Below are 25,721 nucleotides of genomic sequence, written 5' to 3' on the forward strand. Positions count from 1 at the left end.
TAAGGTAAACCATTATGTGCTTTATGAACACCTTATCTATATATATATATATATATATATAGAGAGAGAGAGAGAGAGAGAGAGAGAGAGAGAGATACCTTGGAATATAAGGTAGTCCATATGTGCATGCAATCTCAGTTGAGAGTATCATGAATTACAATTGTGATCATATTAACAAATGAAAAAAATGAAAAAATAAATTAATAAAAAAATGAAAAAAAATTATTTTTCGAGAAAAAAAAAAACCTTTAATGACGTTTTTACTGTTCACACTCAACCAATTGGTGGCGTGTGAACAGTAAAAACGTCACTACCCCTCGTTTTTATAGTATACTAAACTTTTGCTATTTCAAAAACGTCACTACAACACGTCACTAATTGGCAGTCACAAAATACTTAAATTTTTGTAGTGAATAGGCCCTTATTTGGTTGCCTTGCATTATGCAAATCATATATAACTCTATGTTCTCATTTACTTATTTATTGTCTTCCATTTTTTTTTCGTACGATGTCATATAAAAAGTATTGAATTCATTTTGATTGGGCAGGTGACAATCCAACTGGGATGAGGATGAGTTTGAGGATGACGATGCTTAAGAGTGATGGCTATTGAAGGGCTACTTGTACATATTTTGGCTACTTTAGTTTTAATAGTGTTTTTAGACAATGAATGCTTTTATATTGTTCTTTTATTGGCAATAAATATATGAGTAATGCTATATGCAAGACTCCTATCATCTTTTATTCCTCCAAAAGTAATATGACTTTTAAAATTATTATTGATAAAAACTGACTTCTCATTATAATTCAAGAAATTAGAGCAAATTGCTCAAGTAACAAAGCATCACGAATACAATCAGGAGGTATATCTCTCCAACAAAATTCCTGGTCATGTTCCACCGCATATTTTGCAAGTAAGTGAGCCACCTGATTTCCCTCCTCCCTAGTAAACGTGAGCTGTCACTGTTGAAAAGCCCGAAGTTTCAATTTGATATCCTCAATGATATGCCCCATCCAGCTGCTATCCGTCTCCACCGAGTTTACGGAATCTATCACAGATTTTGCATCCCCTTTAAAGTGCACCCGGGAAAGGCTTAATTCATGACATAATCATATGGCCAAGAGAATCACCATCGCCTCTGCTGCTACCGGAGCCAAGCAACCATCCTAAACCACGCACCTTGTTGCCTGCATATTCCCCCAAGAGTCCCGTATAACCACCCCAAGCCCCATACGACCATGCTGTCTCACCAAAGCCACATCACAATTTGCTTTTGCCCACCCCATCACCGGAGCTTGCCAGCTGGTTGCGGTCTATTGGACGAGTGTAATCATAGCTACCTCATCACGCTCATGAGCCAAGGTGAAATCCACAATGGCTTGTTTTGTCTGAGCAACTATCACCTTCGGGTGTGTTAAGGTGCCTCCATGAATCAAGTCGTTTCTTCGCAGCCAAAGACGCTGAGACATACCAGAAAATTGTTTTATTTCCTCCTGGCCACACCTGTCAAACAAATACTCCAGCAGCTGCAGCAAATCATGTCCAGAGAATGAGCACTTCTGGACTTTTGCATGACCCATAGCCCACGCATCCATAGCCGATGGGCACTGCCACAAAATATAGAAACCTGTCTCCACCTCCAAACCACAAACCGGGCAAAGGGGATCCAAAATAACCTTTCGTTTGTATAAATTTTTCCGGGTCGGGAGAATATTTTGGCAGGCCCACCATAGAAAATTTTTCTCCATGTTAGGCACCGGTAAAGCCCATAATCGTCTCCAAAGAGCACTACTCCTTGTTGTTGATGAACTAGCTGCTTTCGTTCGATTTACCAACTCTTTTTGCATATGATATGCACTCTTCATCAAAAAAACCCCATTCTTAGTGCCCCTCCAAATAAGAGAGTCCTTTTTGATTGGTGCAACTTAAAGGAATTTCCTTAATCTTTTGAACCTCCTCTTCTGTAAATAAAGAGGCCAAAAGAGGGATATTCCACCACTTTGAGTGTACATCAACAAGGGAGCTAACCGTTGCCTCTGGGTCTAGTAGGGTTGGTGGGGAAATAATTTTGAAAGTAGATGGGTTCGGGATCCACCTATCTTTCCAAATCTGAACTTTGCAACCATTACCCACCCTCCATATCAATCCTTCTCGAAGAAGATCACACGAGCCATGAATACTCCTCCCTGCAAAAGAGGGTCGCCAACCCACACTTGCCTCCAATATAGAGCACTCCAAGTAATATTTCGCCTTCATAATCCGAGAAATTAGATTGTCCGGTTGGTGCCAAAGCCTCCAACTTTGTTTAGCCAAAAGAGCCTTATTAAAACTCGTAAAATCACAAAACCCCATTCCTCCAGACTCTTTTGACAAACCCATACACTCCCAACTCATCCAACTCACTCTGGATTTATTTTCTTTATGTCCCCACCAAAACTTACGCATTTGTGAATTTATCTCCACACAAAGAGCACGTGGGAGAAGAAAAACACTCATGTAGTAGGTAGGAATCGCTTGAATTACAGCCTTAAGAAGTATTTCCTTGCCAGCCTGAGATAAAAATTTCAGCTTCCAGTTTTGAAGGCTCTTCCATACTAGGTCAGTGATTCCCTTTAAAGCTGCCATTCGAGATTTTCCTACTAGAGTTGGGAGTCCCAAATAAGTGTCATACCGTTGAGTCGATGGGAGACCCAAAACCTCCAAAATTTCACCCTTATCCTTCATGGAAGTATTCTTGCTAAAAAAAATGGAAGTCTTACTAGCATTGAGGTGTTGGCCCGACACAGTTTCATAAAGCTGTAAAACATTCGTAAGATTCTTCCATTGAGTACGATTAGCCCTACAAAAAAGAACGCTATCATCCGCAAAGAATAAATAGCTTATTCGAGGGCCCCTTTTTGAAGTAGGAACCCCCGTCAAAGCTCCATCCTCATTTGCTTTTGTCAACAATACACCCAAAGCCTCTGCACAAATAATAAATAGATATGGAGAAATAAGGTCCCCTTTCCTCAATCCCCTCTGCGGTTTAATTTTTCTACACGGTTTCCCATTAACTACAACAGCATATTGAACCGATGTTCCTCACATCATAATGAGATTTGTCCACCGTGATTCAAACCCCAGACACCTCATTACTGCCTCCAGGAACCGCCATTCCACCCTATCGTAGGCCTTATTCATATCCAATTTTATCTCCATGAAACCTTTCTCCCCCTTCATACGTGCATGCATGGTATGGAGCATCTTATAAGCCGCTAGTACATTATTAGTGATCAATCGCCCTGGTAAAAATGCACTCTAAACAGGTGAAATAATTTGCGGCAAGATTTTCTTCAATCTATTCGCAAGCACCTTGGATATTAACTTGTAAGTCACATTGCAAAGGCTAATCCGCCTAAATTCCATCACACTAGTAGGGTTTTTAACCTTCGGAATAAGAGCAATATTACTCAAATTCACAAAAAGTTAGGCAAAATACCAGAGTTGAGTGACCCAATGATAGCTCGACATATATCATCCCCCACTATATTCCAATTTTTCTAATAAAAATCTGCAGGAAACCCGTCAAGACCCTTGCTTTTAGAGGAGCCATTTGACGAAGTGCAAACTGGACTTCCTCTTTGGTAAATGGCTTCAGCAACGAACAATTCATAGTCGTTGTAACTCAATTATTTAATGGTTGTAAACATGACATCATATTTCCTGCACTTTCAGAAGTAAACAAGCCATCAAAATAATTGACAAAAGCCAATTGTACCTCTTCCTCCGACGAACATGGTCTCCCCTTAGCATTGGTGATAGCGTAAATGGTGTTGGATTTTCTGCCAGAGTTTGCACAGGAATGGTAAAATTTCGTGTCCCTATCACCGCTCCGCAGCCAGTCAATTTTCTCTCTCTGCCGCCACTAATAATCAGATTTTACCAGCAACAGAGTCAACTCCTTTTGAATAATTTTTTGTCTCTCCACCTACCCCTTCTTCTTCAGTCCCCTGTAATACAAGAAGCCTTTTTTGTAATTGGGTGATTTTCTCCTTAGTAGCTCCATTACATCCCACCTACCAACGCACAAGAGAGGTTTGACAATGTGATAAATTGGAACCTATAGCACTCCACCCAATTTCTACGTCAGTTATAAGAGCCCAAGCTTGCTTTAAAATTTCCTCATAGCCATCATCACACTACCACTTGGTCTCGTATATGAAGTTTCTATGCCCCCGCCCGTGCACACCGTCTCCCACCAGGTAAAGTATTAAAGGGGTATGATCAGAACAGGTAGTAACTTCTACTACCACTTCCATATCCGAAAATAGACCTCTCCATTCGGAATTGGCCACTCCCTGATCTAAACGTTCCTTAGTAAATTCTTCCTCATCTCTACAATTGCTCCAAGTAAACTTCGGACCTCATAACCCAAGATCCGAAAGTTCACAATTTTTTCAGAACTTGTCGAAAAGCTAACATTTAGCTATTTGCACGTCCCACCCCACCCCACCCCATTTTTCTGCGCTTTCCACAATTTCGTTAAAATTACCAATACAAATCCATGGGATGGGGGCCAAATGGGCAAGATAGTGGAGTAAAGCCCATGCTTCATCTCTTTTTGCAACGTTGGGATGGCCGTAGAAACCGGTAAAGTTCCATGGTGTATTACTCTCCGAAATTTTAATTACGCCGTTGATATGGCGTTGACTAAAATTCTGGATAGTAACCCAAGTTTCCTCTCCCCAAAATAGAGCCAAATCTCCACTTCTCCCCACACTATCAACAACAAACATGCTCGAGAACCCGAGTTTATAGAGTATACCTTCCATTTTTTCCTTCCGTAATTTGGTTTCCATTAAGAAAACCAAAATGGGCTTCTTTTGCTTCATCAAGCGGCAAAGCTTTCTAACTGTCCGAGGGTTCCCAAGCCCTCGGCAGTTCCAGCTAATTATCCTCATTGCGGTCGGTGGGGCTGCACCACAGCCTCCGCCATCCCCGAACGATTGTTTTTGCCTATCGCAGTACTCAGCTTCCGTCCCTTTGTAACTGGGCGTGCATCAATTTGACCACTTATTCTCCATGGCCCGTCCAACTGTATAGAAGTTTCAAAATGAGCATCAATTTCTCTCCGACTTCTTTTCTTACAGATTCCCACTACTTTCTCTGGGCTTCTTTTATCGATACCCCTTTCTCCTTTAGAACCAAAGCCTTTTCATTGCATGGACCTTTCCACATCTGATATTAACGGACCCATATTAGAGTAAAGCCCGGGCTCATAGTTAGCTCCCCCCAGCCCATGGCATCCTTAGCTTGATGAACTGTGACGTGGCCCAGTCCCGATGCATGCAGTGTGACAACTGGGAGAGCATTCGCCAGTCTCGCCCCATGCAGCGTGACAGCTAGGTGAAAATTTTCCAGTGCACCGTGATGATTTCCTTCCTTGCATGAATCCCGAAAATCGCTCTCTTCAATAGATGCTTCATCAGTTGACTACCCAAGATCTTTTTTTGAATATACTTCTGTTACCTTCTGTTTCTTTCTATAACCATGCACACCATATCCTCCTATAATATCTTCGTGAAATCCATACTTTCCAATCTTACCATGCTGAGCATGCAAGTTTCCCGCGACCGGAGATTCGCCAATTCCCCTCCCACCATCGCCTGAACTACCTCTATCCCTCCGCAGGTCATCGGAAGAATTGCTCCCCCTATCCCATCGATGATGAAACCCATCTTTTGGATGAGAGTAGTTCGATTCCTTGTGGGTTTGAAACCTGTTAAAAATCTTCTCTAGTTTTCCAATAGGAGAAGTTGCTCTAAGCCAGAGACCATACTGGTTCATATCTTGTTGATGAAGCCCACTCCTTCTTGGACACCCTGTTTTACCATGGCAAATTACCCCACATTGGAAACAAAATTTTGGATGTCGTTCATATTGAAACGTAATCCAAGTAGCCATTCCCTCAATATTGATTTTCCTACCCCTTGGCAGGGGTTTTTTCAGGTCCAAAAGAATTTTTACATGAAGATATTTCCCCCATCCGATCCCCTCAGCATCCGTATCAACAGTTTCCACCTCTCCAACCAAAGCCCCAATTTTCTGACCGATCCCCAAACTCATACATGCTAAGGATAAATTTATCATTCGCACCTAGAACGCATCCTTATCAAAAGAGAATTGTGATGGTGGCGTAAAACCATCAAAATCCTCTACCATGAACATGCATCCATCAAAATCCTCACTCCTTGTCCCTTGGTTTCGTAAAATCGATCAAGAAAAAATTCTCCCCGAGAACCTTAAAAGAAAGTTTTCCTCCGGGTTTCCACCACGACATGAGAGTGAATTGGATAGTCTCACGACTCACCATTCGATCCGAAACCAATTTTCCCAAAACACATTCCCTACCCCTCATGATCCTGGCTTGCAATTCGACTTTCTGGATTGGAAGCTCCAGATCTTCATCCTTGGTAAGTGAGAAATTCTCCCACAAATTAGCCAGATCGTCCGCCATACAAAAAGCAGTTTGAGCAACAACAAATTCCTTTCACTGGTTAATAGTCCTGGAAACATAGTTCCTTCTCCTCTAATTTTCGCTAGAGAGAAAACTCAATGTAGTATCAAAGCGATCTCCTGATGACTCTTCATTCTCAATTCATGATCAATGTGTTGAAGAAGAAGCATGCAGCAAAAATGGATGTAATTATCTAAGGGTATTGCTTGTGGTGGACAATTATTTATGATATTTTTTTAATCACCTTCTATTGCTCCTTGCCTCCAACGGCTAATCATTGCTGCTTGCCTACAACTAAATTGTATTAATGGCAGATTGCAGAGCCAGCTCTCATAGTTGGTTTAGTAGTACAACTCACCTCTCAAATTTTTTCTCTCAAATGATATGAATTAAAGATCGACAAATATTGGTCACATTTTCATTTATTCAGTTTGATTTAATGGCATGGTGTGGTGCGGAGTCCACCACAGTTGGCCACATTCAATCCAAAATTAATTTGTGGCTTTGTTTGGCAAATGCCAAAAATGACTCCATATTATTCCTCAAAAAATTCAACGTATGTCCTAACATTTTTACTTTTTATATCACATCCATCATTTTTTACTATTATTTAAATAAAAAAATTCATTACAAAACAATTTTTTACTATTACTTTTTCATATCAAACATTCTTATTTTTTTCACATTAGTCAATTTATGATACAGTAAAAATGTCATATATTCAAAGATCATCCAATTACTTGAAGGACAAAGTTTTTCTCAAAATTAGATTTGAAGAACTTCCTCTAACTCGGTCTATAAAAACGACATGCGTCTTTTTTTAAATAGCCTAATTGTAGAATAATGGCCTTCCCTTTGGCAGGGGCAGTACATACCACGTGATACACCATTGCAGAATTGTGGCTTTCCCATTGGATTCCGTCGGTAGATTGAATATGGCCAATTGTGGTGGACTCCACTCCATCTCACTAATAAATCAAAGAAGAAGGAAAGCAGAAAACATTTCTTTATGGAATGGGTCCTTAAGTCAGGAATCCACACTTGTTTTGAATGTGGACATGAAAGCCAAACATGAAAGAAAGAAACTTGATGGATCAATAATTGTGCAAGTGGACATGAAAGCTGTGCTTTCTACACAAGAGGGTAAAATAGTTCTACAAGAACTAAAAAAATCATTTTGCCCTCCTATATTTTACTAATCGGATCTCATTCCCTGCCCCACCAACCCAGTGTGCTCGAGCATTGGCTCCTAACATTTTATAAATATTTTCTACTAAGCCTCAAATTCTCAACATGGTCTTATTATTGTAGTTTTGATATAAAGTGGTTTTCTAAATTTGAAAAATTAAAATTTTCTCCTTAAATTTAGCTTTTGATATAAAATAGCCCATGCCATAATAAGGACGTTAATGACCCTACACCAAAAGAAAAATAGAAAGCAAACGCAACATGAAAAAAAAAGAAGAAAAAAAAGAAGGAATTTCATGAGCTTTGCATTTGAAAATGAGAGACGGCAATCTAGAAGTGCACAACCGACATATCCTTAATCAATAATTTTGCAAGTGGACTTCAAAGTCCTTCTGAATTGATGGATCATGGACGGATGAATTAAATTATGTAACACCCTTGATCTCTACAATCACATATTGAGAAGATAAAGAGTAGTTCACATAAAATTGATAGTTTATAAAGATAATTTATAAGGCTAATGGTTTTTCCTGTAATGTTACACATTGTAGATCTTTGTTCAATAATTTTCCTTTTGTAGGGCAGTTTGACTTAACATGCCATGTAATAAGAACATATAATCGTGGGAGATATAGAGCTGGAGCAAGGAAAGTATTTTAATTATAGGAGGAGTTTTATTTGTCAAAATAATAATAATAATACATCTTCTTCAAGAGATGATGTCTAAGGGGTTTAGTAGTCCTTCTTTGAGTTGTTTTGCATAAGAAGTCCATCATATGTTTAGGGCTTATAAGTTGTGAGTCCCTTTAAACCAAATCATTTAATAAATCTCAAACACCAATTTTCAGATTGGTTGGAGGAAATCCAATAAATCGTAAGGTCCAATCAAGGAAAATTTGAGCACTTACATATATTTTCCAATTGCTGATAGTTCTGAGGCATCCTGAAGAGTATGATGTATGTATGGCTCAGGCCTCAGGGCGATGAATAGTTCATAGGCATGCTGAAAAATCTCATGAAATAAAAGAAGAAAAGAAGTTTATATACATATATTGATATATACATCAATCGTTACAACCCCGTTTGCCTATAGGGGATAGACAATGACAATCTCAAATCAAACCAAATTTTGTAATTAATTTGTTTAAAGCAGGCAAAGACTTGTTAAAGGTAGAAGGCCTATGGGTCATGAACTAAATCTCATCAATCCAAAGATAAATTGTAAAGACTACCATTAAAGTAGCCCAAGCGAGACTTATGAATTATATCCTCTATCTCTATAAATATGAAGGATTATAAGAACTGCAAATTTTTCATGTTGTCACTTAAACACATATGTTATGAATAGAAAGAAAATGCCCCGCTTCCAAGAAAAAAAGTGCTCAACCTTTTCTTGATTTGTAAGATAAAAGAGACAAATATTAATAGCTTTCTTCAAAATCCAGATGCCTCCTTGATGATGAAACCCTTGAAGAGTATCAAATTCTTTGGACAATGAAACCATACTTCAATGGAACACCATGTTTTAGCTATCTCAGCAGAAGAAAGCTTAGGACTAAACTATCCATCATGCTCATTCATAGGCTCATAACAAACAACTTTTTAGTTGCAAGTACATCAAACAACCATTTTATATGGAGTGTGGCGAATGGGAAGCTAATTCTGAAAACACTACATCAAACTACCATTTTATAAAGCCAAGCACATGAATATAGGAAACAAAAGAGAAACTCTCACTCAAGTATTCTTATTCATAAAACTGAACTACAATAACAACTAGGCGGTCAAGCCGGTCTCGTTATGCTTGAAAAGAATTTAGGGTTCAACGCGGAAAGCAAAATTACAAAATAGTCTTTACTAAAAACTGTCACAACTTCACTTGAGCCAATGTTGCGCGAGGGCTGTGAGAATTTTCTGTCCTATGATTAGTCACATTCTTGCTCGAGCCAAGGTCAAGCAGAGGTTACGCATGATTTGTCTCCTGCAGAATAAAACTTCCCACTCCAGAAGCCTTCTTCCTTCACTCAAGACCCTCCATGAGCGCATTTGCAAGTTCGGCTGCATCACTTCTCCATTTTCAAGAAATTTTTGAGGTACTCCCAACACTTGAGACGGAATAATTCAACATGCGGGGATTGACTTGCAGCACAAATAATTCAATACGGTAATGTTTCTTGTACTGATTAGCCTGAAACACAAAAAGGTGTACATATAAATCTCAAGTTCTTTGCACTTTCAAACCCCAAACAGAATGTGGAAAAAACACGTGCCTCATCTTGGTCATGGTCTAATAAAACCAATTTTTTGTCCATATTGGTTCAGCTTCATCAGCCGATGGTATGACATGGTTTCTCAGTAATCCTACACTAATAAACGTACATATTAATCTCAATTTCTTTGATCTGCCAAACCACAAACAGAATGTGGGAAAAACATTCACCTCATCTTGGTCTAATAAAACCAATTTTTAATTTGTCTATATTGATTTAGCTTCATCAGCCGCTGGCAGCACATGGTTTCTCCATGCATATAAACAAGGATACTAATAAACGTTCATCAAGTTAGAATAGGTGCCACCATCCAATACAGAAAAAGAAAAAGAAAAAGAAAATCTCATCAATAGATGAAAAATACCATTTTAGCTGACACAACTAACAGGTTGCTAAAATATAAGGAGACCCCACCAAAGTCTTCGCCCCATATATTCCTTTTGCAAAACCAATTAAGCTATCATAACTCCAAGAAAGCAAACAGGGTGGTAGAACTGCAAACAGGGAACAGTACATGTAATATGGTATCTAAAAAACAAACTGGAAATGCAAAGCATTTCAAACATAGGGCTTGAAAAGTCAAGACGTGAACTGAATATAAACTACCTGGTAATCGAAACTAATTGTGCAATGACCAAAATTACTGCTGAAATTATGGCCTATGGAAGCATCAAGATCAACAATGATTAAAAATCTGTCAAGTTGACAATGTACATTTAAAGTTAATAAGACAAGAAATAAGTAACAAGGAACACCATATATAAATCCAGCTTCAGTTTCTCATCTCAACAGTTTGATAATCGAATTTATCAGAATTGATTTAGTGCTGGAGCATTCTGTTTTAAATTAGTTCAATGTCGGCTAGATCTTTTAAATTAAGTTCCAAATTATTTTGAGTAATTAGATATCATATGGAATATATGATTTTCTTTTCAAGTAGAAATATTTTTAAGTTGTTCACCAATAGCCAACATATATAGGACAACAACACAACATGTTTCTATGCATAATCGGTACCAAAGTTTAGGGGAAAGATTGTGGCTTTCAAGTTATTAAGGGAATAGGAAATAGTTAATTTTTAAGGGTTTGATTATATATGGGAGCAAAGGAACGAAAAAATAAAAATAAAAAAAACAGAGCAAACCGAGAAGTTGCACACTAAAAGTATTGACAAAATAACATGTTAGTCATCAAAGAAATATGCAGAAAGATAATCAAAGGACGAAGGGTTTAAATAATTAATTTCTTTTTTTTTTTGGGACGGTGGTAGATTGCTGACAAAGTCATCAACCTGGCCTGATAAATATAATTTGTTTCAAACTTGCAAGCTAAAGAAGATGAAAGATTACATTTTCAAACTTCTGGCAATCTCTTCTGCTTTGCTACTTCTTTATCCCATTATCAGAGTTGTTCATGTCATCTGGTGGACGTATCGTTGAAGTGGTGAAGTGGGTGGAGCATGCTGTTGTATCAAAGATAGCAACTAAGCACATTAAAACAGAGAGGGTAAATCATATTAGATAAATTAGGAGGTTGAAAATTGCACGTACCGAAATTTGGGGACTCTTGCTAGACAGACTTTTCGCTTATTCAATCCATTTGTAATCAATCCATATCTGTTCCAGGTGAGCAATCTTGAACCATTCTTTTCCTTTTTTACTTTGCAACTTTTCCTTCAACAAAGGACATTCCAAGATTGATAGAGAAAGGGAGGGAGGCAGCCCCTGTTCCGGCATATACTTGAGCTGAGGGCAGTTCCAGATACTCAATCTTTCAAGAGCATTGAGGTGTTGAATCCCTTTCTTGTCCAAAAATTTCAAATTTGGAAAGTACCATATTCCAAGGTAGGTCAGATTGGTGGGCAGCAACTGCTCCTCTGGGAAGGACTCCACATCTTCAGAATTGCCACCGATTGACAAAGATCTAAGAAAAGGGAGGTTCTGCAAACCCCATCCCATCCGACTTGCAATGAGTTTTTCACAACCAATGATCAAAATTGATTTCAAATTGGAAGGCAACCCCCCTTCAGGAAACGACTCAACTTTTGGACAATGCCATATATCCAAACACTCAAGAGACGGAAGGAGTATGTGCATTTTGTCAGGAAGTGATCTCAAACTGCCACAACCATCGACCCTAAACGTTGTGAGTTTGGGGGCACGCAATCCTCCTTTTGGAAAAGAAACAAAATTATGGCAATGTCTGATATTAATCTCCAAGGCGACTAAATCATGTTCATAATTTTCTGGAACCGTAAGAGATTCCAAATTGATACACGAACTGATTTTGATGTGATAAAGATTTGGGAATAAATCTAATGGAAAGGACTTTACAGAATCACAATTCCACAACGACAGTTTTCCAAGGGATGAATAGTCCAGGTTTGTTGAGAGCTCTAACTTCATACAACTATTAATCTCAAGGGTTTTTAATGTAGAGGGAAGACCATCCTTAGGAAGGGACACAAGTGAGGAACAGCTACGGATCACCAACTCTTGAAGACCGCCGTTGGAGTCTATCATTCCCTTGGGAAGGAACTCTAGTGGATCAAATCTTCCAATTTCGAGCTTCTGCATTCCAGGTGGCCATTCATTTAACAAAACCCCATTACAATCATCCAACCTCAAATTACGTATAACATGAGTCCTTGGGAGTGGAGCCACCAGTTGCTGACAATTAATAATATCAAGTATGGCTAAAGAAGGAAGATGGACCGGCAACCCTCCTGTGAGTTTAGGGCACGTGATAATATAAAGCTTTTCAAGTTGAGGAAAACCTACACCCTCATTTTCGTCACCAAAATAATTCCATTCCCCCCAGTTCCACATATTCTCCAACTTAAGAACTTTGAGGGCACCAAATGGCTTAGATGAAGAAGAACCGCTACCAAAAAACTCACGACCCACTGTAACAACTTCATCAAAACCAGCAATATAGAGGTTCTGCAGAGATTGTAGCTGCCCAAGGGGTGGCAAACTGCTGCAATACCTACAACTTTGTAGCTCAAGAGATGCTACATTAGAGAATGAAGGATGCCCTACCCAATCTGAAAAAGTTTTACCACAGTAGTATCTAAAAGTGAGGCTTTTCAAGCTTGTATGGGGCCAGAGACTATCAAGTACACTTCTTTGACTTTCTGAGAAATTAGTATCAACGTTCCATTCCAATACCAATTCTTCGAGGTACTTTTTATCCCTCAAGCTTGCATTCAGAGCATCACAAGGAGATTCAACATTTTGGAGCTCCAATATAGAAAGTGATCCCTTAAGATTTGTAAAATTTCCTAACTCTCCAATGCAAGTCCCACAACCTTTGCCGACGATAAATTTAGTCAACGTCTGGAGGCATTTTAATCTGCCCAAATGTATCGGCATCTCTTTTATGCCAGTTTCGGTAATATCAAGATGACGTAAACTAATGAGTTTGCACATATCTCTTGGCAACACAACAAGCTCTCTACAATGTGACAATCTCAATGTTTGCAAATTGCACAATTGACATATAGAATCAGGTAGTCTTTGAACTTTAGTGAAAGAGAGATCCAAGTAACGTAGGTGTTTAAGTTTGCCAATTGACTCTGGCAATTCAGTAATGTTCTCATACTTGGACAAAGAAAGCAGCCGTAAGCATCTTAGTGTCGGCAGTAAATCATGTGCTACTTTTTTACTCAAGTAGTAGCCGGGCCAATTATAACCTGACATATCTAAATGTAGGAAAGTGTGCAACCTCTTAGCTTTCTGAAGGGTCTCAAACTTCTTTAAGCTATGAAATTCTTGTTTGAAAAAATAGGACAAGTGGCGAGTATTGTTTACTATCTCGTGAGAACAACTATCCTCCAACCTTGAAATAAATTGTCCAGATATAGATTTTGCTAAATCACTCACAAGATCATGCATTACAAAACATGACTTGTCGTCACTTGATTTTTGGAATAATGATCTTGATTCTAGAGTGAGGAAATACTCATTACCAAGGTCTTCCATTGTTCTGTTTTTGGGTTGATGTAAGAAACCTTCCGCCATCCATAACAAGATTAATCCATCCTTTTTGAAAGCATAATCCTTTGGGAATATTGAACAATAAGCAAAGCATTGCTTTAGAGGTGAAGAGAGATATTTGTAACTTAACCTTAGAGCTGAAAGAATACCCATCTCATCAATTGGCAAATCCCATAATTCACTCTTTAATATCTTATCCCATTCATTAACATCTGGTTTAGATCTTAATAAAGCACCAATTGTCTTCACTGCTAATGGAAGGCCTCCGCACTTTTCAATGACTTTTCTACCTATTACTTCTAGCTCTCCATGTGCATTAGAGTTACCATCATGGAATGCATGCTTTGCAAATAGTGACCAACAATCTTCTTCCGGTAACTCCATTAGATGATAAGACAGAGCTCTAGCAACTGATACAACACTATTATTACGCGTTGTTACAAGGACCTTACTTCCTTGTGCCCCATTTTTGAAGGGTTTACACAATGCCTCCCATTGAACATAAGTTTCATTCCAAACATCATCTAAAACAAGTAGAAACTTCTTTCCCGTTAAACACTCCCTTAGTCTAAGTTGAAGTTGATTTAGATCCTTAATATCACAAGTTGACGAAGTTACTGCCTCCAGAATTGTTTTCGTTATCTTGAACACGTCAAATTCTTCAGAAACACAAACCCATGCATCAAGGTTATTAAAGTGCTTCTTCACCCTATTGTCATTGTATACAAACTGAGCAAGGGTGGTCTTGCCCATCCCTCCCATGCCGACTATAGCAATCACACTCATCTCATTGCCACGTGCATCATCTGAGAGTATCATTTTAATGATTGCCTCCTTGTCAACATCCCTACCACAAATATCAGATTCTTCAACCAAAGAAGTTGTGGGCAATCTTTCGGATGATTTCCCTCCAAAACCTTCTTTAAGGCCTATAAGATCCTTTTGTTGCGCTAGAGATTCTAGTCTGCCAAGTATCCCTTTTATTTTTGGCTCTATTTGTTGGACAAAAGAATTACGAAAAGCAGAGATAGACTTTTGTACCTTGCTTGCAGTGGTTTGAAATTGAGCATCCAACTCGCTTTGCAAGGCTTGAGTAGCAATCTCATCCAAGACGTGCTCTGCATCATAGACTGCATCTTTCAGCTCATCAAGCCACTCTTTCACATTAGAATTTGTAACTTGCAACTCCTCCGCGTCCTCAAGCACTGCAACGAAGGTCAGGAATGTTGTCTTCAACTGCTTGAGGAGTCCATCAGAGAGTTTTCGTCGTCGAAAGAAATCAACAAACTCCCCAGATGCCATTCTTTCGAAAAACACTTGGAGGAAGGGAGAGATAAAAATGGTTGCAATCTCAGCCATGTTTTCTTGTTTGGAAATCAAAGGAAATGAAGGAAGGGGAATGCAAGTAGCAGAGCAAAAACAGAGAGGAAGCTGCTTTTTGCTTTAACAAGGAAGAAGTGGACTTAAAAAACTTGACTTCTCTTGAGAATGTGCCATCTACCATTCCATGCAAAACGGTCCACTTATTTGTATTTTGTTGAGCGATATCTTTGGATTCCGTTTGGTGGATTGAATAAGGCTGGCCAGTTGTGGTGGAATCCACATCATCTCACTTCATCAAAGAAAAAGAAAGAAAGAATAACTATCATAAGCCTACAACCAAAAGAAGGAAAAATAAGACAAAAAAATAAAGGCAAACCAAACATGAGAGAAAGAAACTTCATGGATTTTTCCTTTGAAAAACAGTCTTATAACAATAGAAAATTTTGTTATTATTTTGTTTAAAGCATACACAGACTTGTTGAGGCGTTAGCTGTGCTTTGATTTGATTATAATAACCCAAAATATTTCATGTTTTCACTTAAAAATAAAAAATAAAAAAATTGTCTAAACAAGATAATTATTTCACGTCCACTTGCACATGTAGATTGTCCATGAAATTTCTTTCTTTCATGTTTGTTTGCTTTCTCTCTTTCTTTCGGTGGTAGGCCATTAACGGCCTTATTATCATGTGGACTAATTATATCAAAACTATAATATTTTTTAAAAGTTCAATGATTGAAGTTGCACCACTTGAATTTACTTCATTAAGGTCAAGTTTATTAGCGGCAACATGCATTACTCTCGCTACTAATAGTCGACTCTAATACAAGAAAAATAAAATTATTTTAGTGTTGACTTTTTCAATGTGTGACTTTTTCAATGCTTATTTGTTCTTACTGAACAATATTATATTAAACACTTGCATTTATAATATTTTTTTAATATAGGACTCAAATCACCATCTATTGCTCCTTGCCTCCATCAGCTAATCATTGCTGCTTGCCAACTAAATTGTATGAATGACAGATTGCAGAGCTAGCTCTGATAGTTGGTTGAGTAGTACAACTCACCTCTCAAATTTTCTCTCTCAAATGATATGAATTAAAGATGGACAAATATTGGTTACTTTTTCATTTATTCAGTTTGATTTAATGACATGATGTGGCATGGAGTCCACCAAAGTTGGCCACATTCAATCCACAATTAATTTCTGGCTCTGTTCGGCAAAGGCTAAAAATGACTTCATATTATTCCTCTATTTAAATAAAAACAAATCATTACAAAACAATTTTTTACTATTACTTTTTCATACTAAACATTCTTAATTTTTTCACATCAATTAATTTATGATACAGTAAAAATGCCATATATTGAAAGATCATATGATTACTTAGGACAAATTTTTTCTCCAAACTGATTTGACACTTTCTTCGTTTCACAAGGAAAAAAATTTGAAAGGTGACTTCCACTCTGCCAGCTAGTCATGCCATGATTCAGTCTTTCAGAGGTGTGCTTTCTACCCTTTCAGGAACAGGTTAGGCAACACAAGAGGGTAAGATAATCCTAAAAAAATTTTTAAAAAAATTATTTTGCCCTCCTATATTATACTAACCGAATCTCATTCCCTGCCCTGCCAACCCTGTGTGCCCGAGCATTGGCTCCTAACATTTTATAAATATTTCTATTAAACCTCAAATTCTCAACATGGTCTTATTATTGTAGTTTTGATATAAAGTGGTTCTCTAAATTTGATAAATTAAAATTTTCTCCTTAAATTTAGCTTTTGATATCAAGTAGCCCATGCCATAATAAGGACGTTAATGGCCCTACACCAAAAGAAAAAGAGAAAGCAAACACAACATGAAAAAAAAATAAATAAATAAATAAAAGAAAAAAAAAAAAAATTTCATGGACATTGCCTTTGAAAATGAGAGACAGCAATCTAGAAGTGCACAACCGACATATCCTCAATCAATAATTTTGCAAGTGGACATGAAAGTCCTTATGAATTGATGGATCATGGATGGATGAATTAAATTATGTATCACCCCTAATCTCTCCAATCACATATTGAGAAGATAAAGAGTAGTTCACATAAAATGAGTAGTTTATAAAGATAATTTATAATGCTTACGGTTTTTCCTGTAATGTTACACATTGTAGATCTTTGTTCAATAATTTACCTTTTGTAGGGTAGTTTGACTTAAAATGCCATGTTATAAGAACACATAATCGTGGGAGATATAGAGCTGGAGCAAGGAAAGTATTTTAATTATAGTAGGAGTTTTATTTGTCAAAAAAATAATAATAATACATCTTCAAAAGATGATGTCTAAGGGGTTTAGTAGTCCTTCTTTGAGTTGTTTTGCATTAGAAGTCCATCATATGTTTAGGGCTTATACGTTGTGAGTCCATTTAAACCAAATCCTTTAATAAATCTCGAACACCAAAGTTTCAGTTTGGTTGGAGGAAATCCAATGAAATCGTAAGGTCCAATCAAGGCAAATTTGAGCACTTACAGATTTTCCAATTGCTAATAGTTCAGAGGCATCCTGAAGAGTATGATGTATGTATGGCTCAGGCCTCAGGGCGATGAATAGTTCAGCGGCATGCTGAAAAATCTCATGAAATAAAAGAAGAAAAGAAGTTTATATACATACATACATCAATCGTTACAACCCCAGCCGTTTGCTTATAGGGGATAGACAAACCAAATTTTGTTATTAATTTGTTTAAAGCTGGCAAAGACTACTTAAAGGTAGAAGGCCTACGGGTCATGAACGAAATCCCATCAATCCCACATTAAAGCAGCCCAAGCGAGACTTATGAATTATATCCCCTATCTCGATCTATAAATATGAAGGATTATAAGAACTGCAAATTTTTCATGTTGTCACTTAAACACGTACATATGTTATGAATAGAGAGAAAATGCCCTGCCGCCAAGAAGAAAAGTGCTCAACCTTTTCTTGATTAATTTGTAAGATAAAAGAGGCAAATATTAATAGCTTTCTTCAAAATCCAGATGCCTCCTTGATGATGAGACCCTTGAAGAGTATCAAATTCTTTGGACAATGAAACCATACTTCAATGGAACACCATGGTTTAGCTATCTCAGCAGAAGAAAGCTTAGGACTAAACTATCCACCATGCTCATTCATAGGCTCATAACAAACAACTTTTTAGTTGTAAGTACATCAAACAACCATTTCATACGGAGTGTGGCGAGTGGGAAGCTAATTCTGAAAACACTACAATATTAAACAACCATTTTATAAAGCCAAGCATATGAATATAGGAAACAAAAGAGAAACTCTCTCTCAAGTGTTCTTATTCATAAAACTGAACTACAATAAGAACTAGGCGGTCAAGCAGGTCTCGTTGTGCTTAAAAATAATTTAGGGCTCAACGCGGAAAGTAAAATTACAAAATAGTCTTTACTAAAAACTGTCACAACTTCACTTGAGCCAATGTTGCGGGAGGGCTGTAAGAATTTTCTGTCCTATGATTAGTCACATTCTTGCTCAAGCCAAGGTATTAAATTTTGGAGTATATCACTATTAAATTTTGTAATTTTAAAAACTACATCACCTTTGGAGGGATAAAAGAGAAATATGAGTCTTACATATAACATTACTCTAAATATATAAGAATTTGTAGCTATTTTGCGCAATCATAATGATTGCATATTATTGCAATCTCTTTATTTTAGGCATTATTCTGTAATAATTATTTCATGAATTAAGTTACAATACTGTCTACAAAACGATATAGATACAGACAATTAAAACATTATCAATATAAGCAAAGGGTTTGTATTTTTCCTTTTCTTTTTTAGGGAAAAACACATGAGATTTTAACAAAATCCTTAGCATCATGTTTCAAATCATATATTTTTAAATCGCTCATCTTATGATATGACTTTTAAAATTATGATTTGATCAAAATTCAATAGTAATCAATCACAAACTTTCTCTGTTAGGATTTAATGCAACTGAATTTGGATGGGAGGATCGACATTGCAAACTTATGAAAGATGATAACCCTAAATTGATATTTTTTTAAAAAAAATTTAAGGATATTATTGTAAAAGTAATAAAAGATGCTGCTGAATTAATTCCAAGAAAAAAGAGAAAAAGGGCTTTATCTGGCATCATTGAGATTTTCTTTTTTCTCCTTGGGAAGATTTTATTTGTTTAAATGAGGGATGCCTTTCAAGACTAGGTTCAACGTGGGCGTTAATTTAAGGGTGGAGAGCAATTCCTCCCCATGGGAAAGGTTGACAACTTTTATTGAAAAGATAAAAAAAAATAAATATAAAATCATCGTGCGAAAAGATTGCTTGAAGAAATATTTAGCTCTAAACAAATTCAACTTTTGGCAAAGAGATTGCTCCACATAAATTCTTTTGACTTTTTCCAGTGATGTTCTAGCTAATCATCCTTTAGTATTTGATTAAAAAAAAAAAACTTCCCAAAAAACTGATAGAAAGCTACAAACATTCATGTGCTGCAGCAGAAGTTAGGTGAAAATCTGATTACTCAGAAACTGAGTTTTAGTTCATTTTATTTTCATGTCAAAAGATACATTTATATATATAGTCAAACTAAACAAATTCTTGGGCTAACACCAACTTAGATTTTAAGGAAAAAAAGAAATTTTTTTTAAAAAAATTCTTCGTTGTTTTTTTTTCCACCAGCTATATATACACATGGCCTTGATCTTCTGGTGAAGTGGCAGTAATATCCAAACCCTTTTCCAACCAAGGATGCTGAGTTTGACTGAGGAGAAGGACATCTATCTTGGCTGTCTACCTATGACTAAAAAACCTAGTTGTGACGTACAACTCGACAATGGAAATTTTGATGATACTCTTTTTGTCAGCACACGACCATATATATATAATCTGTCTTTGCTTATTTCCTTGAATAATGGTTACTAACTATTAGGATATTAATTAGTTAGTAAAGTTGGAAATATGAGAGAGAGAGACGTACAGAAGATGTTGTAGGTAAAACAGTAGATGTTTGTTGAATATTTTCAGCTTGCTTATTTCATTGTTATGATTGGGTATATATACAAAGTATTTGCGGTTACAAATTAGGCAAGGGAATACACAATGAAAGAGAGTTTTCTTTTCTAGAATGATTTGCTTGATTTGATTTTGGTTTCCTTGTGTGTTGTAGCCGTTGCTTGATTTGTGGCTGTCCTGTGGGTTGCCTTGTGTGCTGTAGCCGTTGGTTGAAGTGTGGCTGGCGTGTGGGATTTGTTTCCATATGAGCTTGGTTCTCCATTACGCCCCCTCAAGCGAGACAAGTGGCATACTATGTTGAGCTTGGTGCGCATGAGGGAAAAAGGAGAGGATGCAGTGGGTTTAGTAAAGATGTCGGCTAAGTTATCTTTGCTTGAGATGAAGCGTACTGCTAGTGTTTTAGCTGCAACTTTATCACGAACAAAATGAAAGTCAATTTCAATATGCTTGGTGCGAGCATAAAATGCAGGATTGGCAGAGAGGTATGTGGCACCAATGTTGTCACACCAAAGGGTTGGGGGTGAAGGGAGAAAGATACCAAGGTCGCGGAGCAGAGATTGAAGCCAAAGAAGTTCAGTCGCAGTGGTAGCAAGGGTGCGATATTCAGATTCAGTGCTGGAGCGGGCAACTGTGCGTTGTTTGCGAGAGGACCAAGAAATAAGATTAGGGCCAAGAAAGATACGAAAACCGCCGGTGGATTTGCGATCATCGGGGCAACCGGCCCAGTCGGCGTCCGAATAGGCTTGGAGGGTGCGAGATGGAGAGCGACGAAGGTGCAAGCCATAGGAGATGGTGGATTTAAGATACCGTAGGATGCGTTTGACAGCCTGCAGGTGAAGGGAGGTTGGCCGATGCATGAATTGAGAAACTTTGTTAACGGCAAAAGATATGTCGGGTCGAGTTAGGGACAAATACTGGAGGGCACCGACAAGGCTGCGATAGGGAGATGGATCAATGAGTGTATCTCCGGATAGTAGGGTGAGGGTGTGTGCTGTAGACATAGGAGTCTTGACAGGCTTGGCCTCGGACATGTTGCTCTTGCGGAGAAGGTCAAGGATGTAGCGTTGTTGAGATAAAATAATTCCATCGGAGGTGGAGATAGCTTCCATGCCAAGAAAGTAGTGGAGAGGTCCAAGGTCCTTGATAGCAAAATCATCTCGAAGGGACTGCAGGAGTGAGTCTGTCCCTTGTGGAAGGGAGCTGGTGATGAGGATGTCATCCACATAGATGAGGACATAAGTGATCTCCGGAGGGGTGCGACGGATGAATAGGGAAGAGTCGGAGTGGGAGCCAACGAATCCAAGCTCCAAAAGACGATCGCTGAGACGGGAGTACCAAGCACGAGGGGCTTGTTTTAAGCCGTAGAGTGCTTTGTGGAGCTTGCAGACATGATGAGGAAACTGAGGGTGGATGAAGCCAGGAGGTTGAGCCATGTACACATCCTCGGAGAGCCAGCCATGTAAGAAGGCATTGTGAACATCAATTTGACGGATGGGCCAGCCAGCAGATATGGCAAGGGAGAGGACCAGGCGAATGGTGGTGGGTTTGACAACTGGACTGTAGGTCTCGCCAAAGTCAATGCCTGGTTGTTGGTGAAAACCCTTGGCAACTAGGCGTGCTTTGTGACAATCAATAGAGCCATCAGCTTTGCGTTTGAGACGGAAAACCCACTTGCAACCAACAACATTCATTTTGGAAGTTTGAGGAACGAGAGTCCAAGTGCCGTTGCTGAGGAGGGCATCAAACTCAATATTCATGGCGTCACGCCAGGCTGGGTGCTTGGAGGCAGTAGTGTAGGAGGTAGGTTCAATGTCATCTGAGCTAGCGGTGGCAATGAGAGCTTTAGGGAGCGGGTAGCGGATGAGGCCGTCGGGAAGAGTCTTCGGTTTGAAGATGTTGTTCTTCGAGCGAGTCTGCATACTATGTTGAGGGGGAGGCAACACAGGCGGGGCATCCGAATGATCGGGTAAAACCTGCAAGGGAGAAGAAGTGATGTTAGTAGGATTCGATGTTGGAGGAGTGGGAGGGGTAGGCGGGATGACAGGGAATGAGGTTGGATCTTCGCGATTTGGAGAGAGTGGGTGACATGTGGGGATGGGGGTGTCGGGAAGGAGGGGAGGATAGATAGTGGTGTGAGAGGGAGGAGAAGAAGTGTGTGGGGGAGGGGAGATGGAAGTGAAGGGAAAAGATGATTCATCAAAGATAACGTTGCGAGAAATATAAATGCGTCCAGTTGGTGGGTGTAGGCATTGGTAGCCACGATGAGAAGGACTATAGCCGATAAAGATGCATGTGTCGGAGCGAAAATCAAGTTTATGCTTGTTATAGGGCCGAAGATAAGGCCAACAAGCACAACCGAACACTCGCATAAAGTTGTAGTTAGGCCGAAGGTTGAACAATTTTTGAAAGGGAGATGTATTGTTAAGGACGGGTGTAGGGAGTCGATTAATAAGGTAACATGCTGTTTGAAAAGCTTCAGCCCAATAATTTAGTGGAGCGGAGCAATGGGCCAAGAGTGTGAGGCCCATTTCTACAATATGTCGGTGTTTACGTTCCACAGACCCATTTTGTTGGTGAGTATGTGGGCACGTAATCCGATGGTGAATGCCATGAGAGGCAAAGAGGTGACGTAATTTTTGAAATTCACCACCACCATCCGTTTGGATGGATTTGATTTTACGATCAAAAAGGCGTTCGACATAAGCCTGAAATTTGGGAAAAATAGAGAAAACATCAGATTTGCATGTAATTGGGTAAAACCAAGTAAATTTACTAAAGTGATCAACAAATATCACATAATAGCGTGCACCATTATTGGATAAAAGAGGGGAAGGTCCCCAAACATCGGAAAACACTAATTCAAGTGGGACACTTGATTTATTTTCAGATAGAGAAAATGGAAGCTGATGACTTTTGCCGCACTGACAGGCAGGGCAAACAATGGGCTTCTTATTGGATGTAGCGGAAAGATTAAAAGTGGAGACGACATGGCGGACTATGCGATCGGCAGGATGTCCAAGGCGGGCGTGCCAGTTCACAAAGGTGGTACGTTCACTAAGAAAGACGCGTGGTGGTGCAGCTGAAGGAGGGAACCAATGATATAAGCCATTTCTACTCAGACCGTGATGTAGTACTTTCCCGGACATGCGATCCTTAACAAAAAAATAAGAAGGGTGAAATTCCATAGAAACATTATTATCAGCAGTAAATTTTTGTACTGAAAGTAAATTCTTAGTAATTTTAGGAACATGCAAAACATGACGTAAAATAAATTGAGGAGAGAGTTTAGAAATGCCAGTGTTTTTGATGGCCAAACGGGTACCATTGCCCACTTGGATCTCATCGGGTCCATCATATGTTTCCGAGTGAAGGCTCAGGTTGTTGAGATCGGAGGTGACATGGTGGGTGGCACCAGTGTCCGGATACCAATTTAGGTCCCTATAGGAGGATGATGCAGCTGTGTATGCTGTCAAATTTGGGCCAGTAGCCTGGTAGGCTTGATCAAAACGGCGGTAGCAATTTAGGGCGGAATGGCCCAATTTTCCACAAACTTGGCATGTGGGTCTAGAGCCCACATGCGGGCTAGATCTGGGAGGGCCCATGGAGGGATGATAATTTGAGGAGTGACCCATTCCTCCCTGACTTCTAGAAGCCGAAGCTTGGAGCTGATGTGCACGCCCCCTTGAACGGAACCCTTGGCCGGAGGAGCGTGGGAAACGTCTGTGATGGTCACGGCCACGGTGAGGATTGGAGTTCCGAGCGGCGATGTTGGCTGTTGGGAACAGGGGGTCAATTTGATGGTGCTGAGCAAGGCGAGCTTCATGGGCAAGAAGATGCCCAAACAAAGTATCCATGGAAAGGGGCTCTACACGCGTGGTGACTGAGGTCACAAAGGGGTCGTATTCAGGACCCAGACCACCGAGCAAAGAGGCTGTGAATTCAGAGTCACTGACTGGATGGCCGGCCGCGGCAAGAGTTGCGACAATTTGTTTGATTTTATAGAAATGGTCGGAAACACTCAGGTTTCCCTTCTTAGCCGTCGTGAGTTGAAGTCGAAGGTTCAACGTGCGGGCTTGTGACTCGGATGTAAATGTCTGATCAAGCGTCTTCCATAATTCTTGGGCAGTTTTGCAACCAAGGACTTGAGGCAGCATGTCATCAGATATGGATGACATGAGCATACTGAGGATCAATTGATCCTGGCGAAGCCACCATGGATCGGTGGAGACAATGGGTGTGCCGTTTGGAGAGGTGGGGGTGTGTGGGCTTGGTGGGGTTTTGGTGCCATCAAGGAAGCCATATAGGTCGTGACCTTTGAGGAAGGGCTCTACAAGACCACGCCAGGTCATATAATTTCCTTTGTTGAGTTTGGTAATGGATTGGGCAAAGCTTGAGAGTTGGGTGATGGGAATGGGTTGCTGTGTTTGGGTAATATTGGTTGTGGTTGAATTTGGGGTGAGATCGGTCGTGGTTGGGTTAGCTGTGGTGGATGAGGAGGCCATTTCGAAGTTGCTGCAAGGTGTTTGAGAAAAGGTTTCAATGAAAAAAAAATGGATCGGCAGCAAGAACGACGTGGGTCGCTTGTTTATGGCTTTGATAGCATAAAACAGTAGATGTTTGTTGAATATTTTCAGCTTGCTTATTTCATTGTTATGATTGGGTATATATACAAAGTATTTGCGGTTACAAATTAGGCAAGGGAATACACAATGAAAGAGAGTTTTCTTTTCTAGAATGATTTGCTTGATTTGATTTTGGTTTCCTTGTGTGTTGTAGCCGTTGCTTGATTTGTGGCTGTCCTGTGGGTTGCCTTGTGTGCTGTAGCCGTTGGTTGAAGTGTGGCTGGCGTGTGGGATTTGTTTCCATATGAGCTTGGTTCTCCATTAGTAGGATCGATGAGACGAATAGTACCCAATTTTGTTTTATTTAGGTCTTATTACTTATTAGTTATTTAGGTTGTTTGTTCTTGGATTTGTGTTTTATTTAATTTTTAAAGATTTGAGTTTTTATTTTATAATTTAATAATGAGCTTCACCCAAAGTCAATCAAATTAGGATTAGGGTTTGAGTTTAGTCATTGAGTCTATTTAAGTGAATTATTGTACTCCAGTATAGAAATAATTGATGAATAATAATTAGAAAAAAAAAAAAATCATATTTGACCCCTAGGTTTTCATGTGATTTGAATTTAGTCTTTGAGTTATCAATTTGAAGAAAACAATCCTTATGTTTTGCCCAATTTCAAAATAGGTCTCTCTGTCACTTTATTGTTAAAGTTAATGGCTTATCATCTGTCATATGTCGCATTTGACACATCATGAATACCTAAATGCAATGGTGGCCACGATGATGGATATCATTAGCGATGTAGGCTACCCAAAGTCGAACTTGGTCGGGTTGCTCGTAATGTAAGG

At 39.0% G+C, this 25,721-nt stretch overlaps 1 protein-coding gene across 2 annotated transcripts; it reads right to left on the reverse strand.

The window, feature by feature from the left end:
- Positions 1-9,377: 9,377 nt before the first annotated feature.
- LOC132174818 (putative disease resistance RPP13-like protein 1) lies at positions 9,378-15,368 on the reverse strand. Of its 2 annotated transcripts, XM_059586532.2 has the most exons (6): positions 11,506-15,368; positions 11,305-11,417; positions 10,320-10,449; positions 10,126-10,227; positions 9,956-10,046; positions 9,378-9,873 (listed from the first exon to the last, which is right to left on the reverse strand). In XM_059586532.2, exon 1 carries the CDS (start codon positions 15,310-15,312, stop codon positions 11,542-11,544), a length of 3,771 nt encoding a protein of 1,256 aa, XP_059442515.2. In that variant the 5' UTR covers positions 15,313-15,368; the 3' UTR covers positions 9,378-9,873; positions 9,956-10,046; positions 10,126-10,227; positions 10,320-10,449; positions 11,305-11,417; positions 11,506-11,541. The 2 variants fall into 2 exon arrangements, with proteins under 2 accessions (XP_059442515.2, XP_088369612.1); XM_088513486.1 differs by lacking the exon at positions 9,956-10,046.
- Positions 15,369-25,721: the final 10,353 nt, after the last annotated feature.

Source organism: Corylus avellana, chromosome 2 (assembly GCF_965113065.1).
Source record: "Corylus avellana chromosome 2, dhCorAvel1.hap1.2, whole genome shotgun sequence".
NCBI classification, from domain to species: domain Eukaryota; kingdom Viridiplantae; phylum Streptophyta; class Magnoliopsida; order Fagales; family Betulaceae; genus Corylus; species Corylus avellana.